Genomic DNA, 6,000 nt, shown 5'->3' with positions numbered 1-6,000 from the left:
TTCAGTAATATGATAAATGTGACTTATAAACAAGACTAGAAAGGGTGGATAAAGGAGTAGGGTTGGGGGTGGGGAAATAAACCCTTTAGTTACAATTTTAGGGAAATGAATCCACACGGTAAAACAAATTCCAAGTCAAGTTGCTCCACTGCTACACTACAGAAGAAGTTTAGAATCTTAAGCAGATGAAAAAGGAATAAAGCATTTAAATGGGGAGAAAAAAAGGCCGATAAAATTTCTGGCTACAATACAAGAGACATATCATTACCATATGATCTAATGTGGGTGTCAGCCGGATTGTGTTCATTGAGGGAAACCTTATTTTTTAACTGTGCTATGGAGTAGAAGCAGGAGGTTTTCAACCTAGTGACAGTCACAGAGCAGCACCTGCCCCCTCCTCCTTTCCACACCTGCAAACTCTTTTGCCTGGGCTGAATATTTAGTGTAATTACATCTCAGCTTTGAGGGCTCCTGTGGCAGATCCCCGGATTAAAAGGTATGGTTTTCAATAATTGTCCTGAACTCTGCTACAGACTAATAAAACTTTGATCAAGTTGAGAAAAAAGGGATTATTTGGTAAGAGGAAAAAAGAAAACAATGTGTGCTAAACTTTTAGTAACCTTTATGCAGCATTTTAGACAAGTATTGCTTGAAAACAGAAAGTAAATATTTGGTAAAAATGGTTGAATGCATTGCTTTAGTTCTTTCTCTCTGTTCTTGCAAAGATGTTTCTTAAGAAACTATAACCTAACACCATGACTGTCTTTACTGATATATTTTTTATTTGTGCTAATTAAATGTTTAGCTCTTTGGGAAATGTTTATAGAAAAGTATTCTAGACTGGCATATTATTCGTAGTTGGATTATATATTTAAGGATTTATTCTCCTCCTGAATTCTTGTATATTTTAAGAACTTTAAAACCTCAGAGAAGTGAACTCTGGTGATAACTTATAGAAGTCTAATGTATACTATAAAATAATAGAAATTATCACCAGAGAGGTGACAATAAACACTGAATATAATTATGCTGATTATTAAGGACTGAACTAAGATAATCTCACAGTTAGCTACATAATTTCTTAAATGTAAAGAAGAGACCCTGCCAGAATTTTCGCTGCAAATAAAATTTTACTATAAGATACATTCACTCTAAAATGAAAGTGTGGGTTATTTTTCTTTCTAATTTCAAAACAGGGTAACATGATGACCACTGGTTAAATGGACTCCCAGTGATGTAAATACCTGTGGCTTTTTCTTCAAATTGCTATTTTGACCAGAAAAAGAACCACATGCCTCCTATAGTAGCCTTTATTTATGGATGGATACTGCTTTCGCTGTTTATTTTTCACTTATTTCTATTGTTATGGAGGTTTTTAATTCACCTAGTGCTGGAGGATTTAATTTGCTCTGCATTTACAGCTTTACTTATCTCGTGAGGGTTAAAGTTTGACTTTGAAACTCACACCAAAGGCTTAAATGACATCATACAAATGTTGATCTGCATGGTATAATGAAATGAAGTAGTTTAAGAAACCAGAAATTATTATTTTTGATAGAACACATAAATTATGGCAAGGAACTTTAGTAAAGTAGTGACATTCTTAGCAATTAGCATTTTAAAAAGAGGCATACATTCTAAGAACACTTAAAACAGTCGAAATGAAATTTTAATAGCATATCATCTCAAGAATAGTCTCCTTGCTGTCTACATGGGCAACTGCTGGGTTTTTTTTTTTTTTTTTTTTTCTGATTTATTAAGAAAGGAAGGAAATGATTAAAGAAATCATCAGTATCAACAGCCCACATTAATTGTTTTAAGATGCTGAGTTTTTAAGTATTATGACACTAATTTTAAAGAAGTTATTTCATGGAGGAATTTGTATAAAGTACCTGGACACATATTATTCTTCCCCAGGACATTCAGGGTTAAAATGCACGCACACGCTTGCACACACACACACACAAATGATAAGTAATGGAAGCTTAAAAGCTGTCTGAGTTCAGCTTCAACCAAAAAGAATGTGTAGAGAATTTGTACCATTTTAACAAGAGTAAACAAGTGTAAATGATAATATTCCTCTGAGCTAATGTTTAGCATTTCCTTTTTTTGGATTTGTGAACCAGGCATTTTCTGCTCTGGAGAAAGATCAGAAAGCGACATCTGCATTAATTCTTGTTGCTATTTATTAAATCTGCAATTAGTTTGCTTCATTTTTCTCAAAAATTGTAAGACATTAAATATGCAAGGCTAGCAAACTTGTGGTAAACCATAAACATTGCATTTTAATGTGAAACAGACAGAAAACCACTCTCTTAGATCCAATCCAAGGGAACACTGCCAAAACAATAGGGTCTCCTTTAAAAGGCAATGCAGTAACTGAGTGGGAATGGGTTTCTAAAGGAAACCGGATACTGAATTTAAAGGGGCAGTGTGAATAATAATCTTCTTGTTATTATTTAAATGAAAAGTCACTATTCTGTATTGCATACGTGCTGCCTGAGACGTGTGTCAGTAATAAATACAAACTAAGAATAAAATTGTAAGAAATTTTAGAACATTTGTTTCCCCTCTAGTAGATCTAGGCAAACATTTCCAGAAGATACATTAAGGTTAGAGCATACAAAGACTTTTTCTTTTCTATATATGCTATAATTGGATAATGACTGAAAATAATTCTCTAATTCTAATTATGAATGTACAACTTTAATATGAACCCTTATAAGTGTACAATTAAAGATGATGAGACTAAAGATAATATCTACAATGTGTTCTGGGAATACTTTGAGCAGTTTCAGTGGGGTTTGAAAATATAAGAACTCAAAAATAGACTGTTCCCCCATAATCAACTACTTTTTGTTATTCAGATTTATTAAGATTTTGTTATTCAGATACATTTAGTTCAGCCAACTAAACAACTGACTTAATAACATAGATGTACATATCTATAAGGGCTTGTTGAATGAATGGATAAAAACTGTCTGGATTTGTCGAAATCATACTTTCTGTTTGTCGATTTGTTTACAAAATAGTCCTGTTGGTAAAATCAGATAACATATAAGTCATATAAAAATCAGATAGGATTTTCCATATATGTCTATTAGTTTATTAAAAACGATTAGTTTGAGAAACTAGCCAATAGATTTATTTTAAAAACTGAATCTTGCTTATACCAAGTTGAGGTTATCAATTTGATATCTTTCTTATGCTAGAAATTTGATATTGAAAAAAGATCATCATATTTTTAAAAATCAGACTAGTTGGTTGCCTAGAACAAATTGAATAACGTGTATTGTTAATAAACTGACGGTCAATTGAGTCATGTGCAAAATATTGTGCAAGGCCCTGGTACACAACAAAGATTAAGACACGCCCTGAAGGAGTACATCTTCTAGTGGGGGGGGCAGGCCAAGCATGCGAAACAAATTACAATATAATGTGATAAGATCTTTAAAAGAGGTAAGCAACATGCTTTGGGAGCATAGAAGAGAAAGCAGCATCCTGCCTGAATGAGCCAGGGAATACACAAGGGAATCCCATTATCTCATTTAGCCTTTACAACACTCTTACAAGGTAGGTATTTTAAATGGTGATTAGCTTTGAGTGTCAGGTTTGAGGTGGGGACTGGGAGTAGAGAGAAAATGGAGAGAAATATGGCTTGAAATATCAGTTGGTATCAAATTATGTGTGGTCTTATATGCAACAAAGGGGATGTAGACCTTATTGGCAAGCTGTGAGAAGTCAACAAAGGGTTTGTGGTAGGGAAAATTAATACAATGAAATTTAATTTTTAGAAGATGACTTGGGCAGCAGAGTGGAAGATGGCCTGGAGCAGAAGAAATATTCAAGGCTGAGTCCATTTGGAAGCTCTCGTTCAGGGAGTGATGAGAAGGGTCTGGACCAAGATAAATACAGTGGGGTGGAGAGATGAGATTGGCTTCCAGAGATATTTCTGAAGCAGGAACTGGAGCTCTCTCAAAACTTTATTTAATTGTGGCATGGCTTGTGTTGAGTGAGCACTGAAAATTCCGAAGTGGTTTATCATCATAACAGTTTTGCAGGTGGCTTGACTATATAACCCATGGTCTTAATTCAGACCCAAATTCAACCAAGCAGATTCAAATACTATTCAAATTTTTCTTCATAAGTAAATAGCTGTGCGAGTTAGTCTCTAATGTACCTTGTTACCTTCCAAATATATTTCTAACACTCTGCTCCTAACAATAAATAAAATATTACTTTTTATGCTTTTCTCTATGCTCATTCCACTGTCAGGTGTTACTGAAGAATAACCATATACACTAGGCAAGGCTACTCTTCTAAACCTTTCATTTGTTTCCTAGGTTCCTTGGTTGTGAAAATACATGAGATAAATCATGAAGGCAACTTTCATCTTCCTCTTGCTTGCACAAGTTTCCTGGGCTGGACCGTTTCAGCAGAAAGGCTTATTTGACTTTATGCTGGAAGATGAGGCTTCTGGGATAGGCCCGGACGACCGCTTTCCCGAAGTTCCTGAATTAGAGCCTCAGGCGCCCGTGTGCCCTTTCCGCTGTCAATGCCATCTTCGAGTTGTCCAGTGTTCTGATTTGGGTGAGTGGGGTGCAGGCTCTCTTTACCTACCTTGTCTGCTTTATTCATGGGAATGGCTTCTGTGGGAGTTTTAGCATTTTCAGTTTTAATTTCTGCAATTCCAACTGTGAGAGACAGTGCCACCTAATGAGGAGTAAGGGAAGCAGAACAGGAGAGAAAGAAATAGCTTTGAAGTGAGGGGACTTTCTTCTAAGTCAGGGCTCCGTCACTTTGCAATCTTGGACGAGTCACTTAAAAAGAAAATAATCTTTCTGAGCTTCATGGCTCCCTTTCTGCAAAATAAAATTTTGAACAAAATAATATCTTATGTTCTATGATTCCAGGGTGATAGCTTATTTTAATTTGATGATTTGCTCTCATGAAATCTTAGATATTAAGAAAACCTGGGTGACCTCTCTACTCTTGACTTAGCCCAGATAACAGTTTGAACATTACTAAATTGTAAAGTATGCAGTTATCAAGAGCAAAACAAGTAAACTTTTAGAACAGAAATTTATCTTTCAAGTACCAAAATACTCCCTTAATCCCTGGGTCTTAGTTTTGCCTCTGCCTTTGGCATTTTGTAATCTAGCTGTTTATATTCTTTAGAAAGTTTCAAAGGAAATCTTTATAACTAAGTTATGGTATAAGTATTCAACATAATCATGAAGCATATATCTCTATCCTAACACTGTAAATACAGTTTGATTTATTAGCTTTCAAGAAAAATTTGGCCTAGGAATTCCAAAAGCAATATACTCAGAAGATAAATCTCCAGAAAGTTCGAAGCCCCAGCAGATGGGCCAAAAGGGAATGAATTTAGTTTACATGGCAGCTGATTCACATTCCTCTTTTTTTTGGTTCATTTTTCTTACTGGAAAGAAAAAACATCCTCACAGAATGATTCTGCCATGGTGCATTTCCTTATAGAATAAACCTCATAGCTTTGTAGAGTACTTATTTTTGAAATCCTGTATTTATTCAGAATATGCTTTCTAGGAGTATTTTGCAGGAAAATTTGCTACTAACTCCTAGAATTGGAATAAACTACATACAGGAACCCAGAAAGATGTGAAACATGTTAAATAGTAACAACTGAAAAACAAACACTTTGAGATAGATTCTTTGATGCTGACATGTACTGTATAGCCATTTAAACCCAAATAAAACGTGTAAATAAAGGCTTTAAAAAAATGTCATGAAGAACATAGGGGTAAGACAGGAATAAAGACACAGGCCTACTAGAGAGTGGACTTGAGGATATGGGGAGGGGGAAGGGTAAGCTGTGACAAAGTGAAAGAGCGGCATGGACATATATACACTACCAAACGTAAGGTAGATAGCTAGTGGGAAGCAGCCGCATAGCACAGGAAGATCAGCTCTGTGCTTTGTGACCGCCTGGAGGGGTGGGATAGGGAGGGTGGGAGGGAG

The 6,000-nt window shown here is 35.4% G+C and overlaps 1 protein-coding gene across 2 annotated transcripts in view; it reads left to right on the top strand.

The window, feature by feature from the left end:
* The first annotated feature begins 201 nt into the window (after positions 1-201).
* The window catches only part of DCN (decorin), a 38,070-nt gene continuing 32,271 nt past the window's right edge, over positions 202-6,000 (top strand). The window contains exons 1-2 of one of the 2 annotated variants that reach the window (XM_082634442.1): positions 202-496; positions 4,344-4,590. In XM_082634442.1, the coding sequence (XP_082490568.1) occupies positions 4,377-4,590 (214 nt within the window). In that variant the 5' untranslated portion in view covers positions 202-496; positions 4,344-4,376. Of the gene's footprint in view, positions 497-3,423; positions 3,574-4,343; positions 4,591-6,000 lie in introns of those variants that run through there. The other variant, XM_082634443.1, reaches the window with a different exon arrangement.

Source organism: Mesoplodon mirus (assembly GCF_964341445.2).
Source record: "Mesoplodon mirus genome assembly, chromosome: 11".
NCBI lineage: Eukaryota > Metazoa > Chordata > Mammalia > Artiodactyla > Ziphiidae > Mesoplodon > Mesoplodon mirus.
The sequence above is the reverse complement of the archived record's forward strand: the minus strand, read 5'-3'. Positions and strand labels throughout refer to the sequence as shown.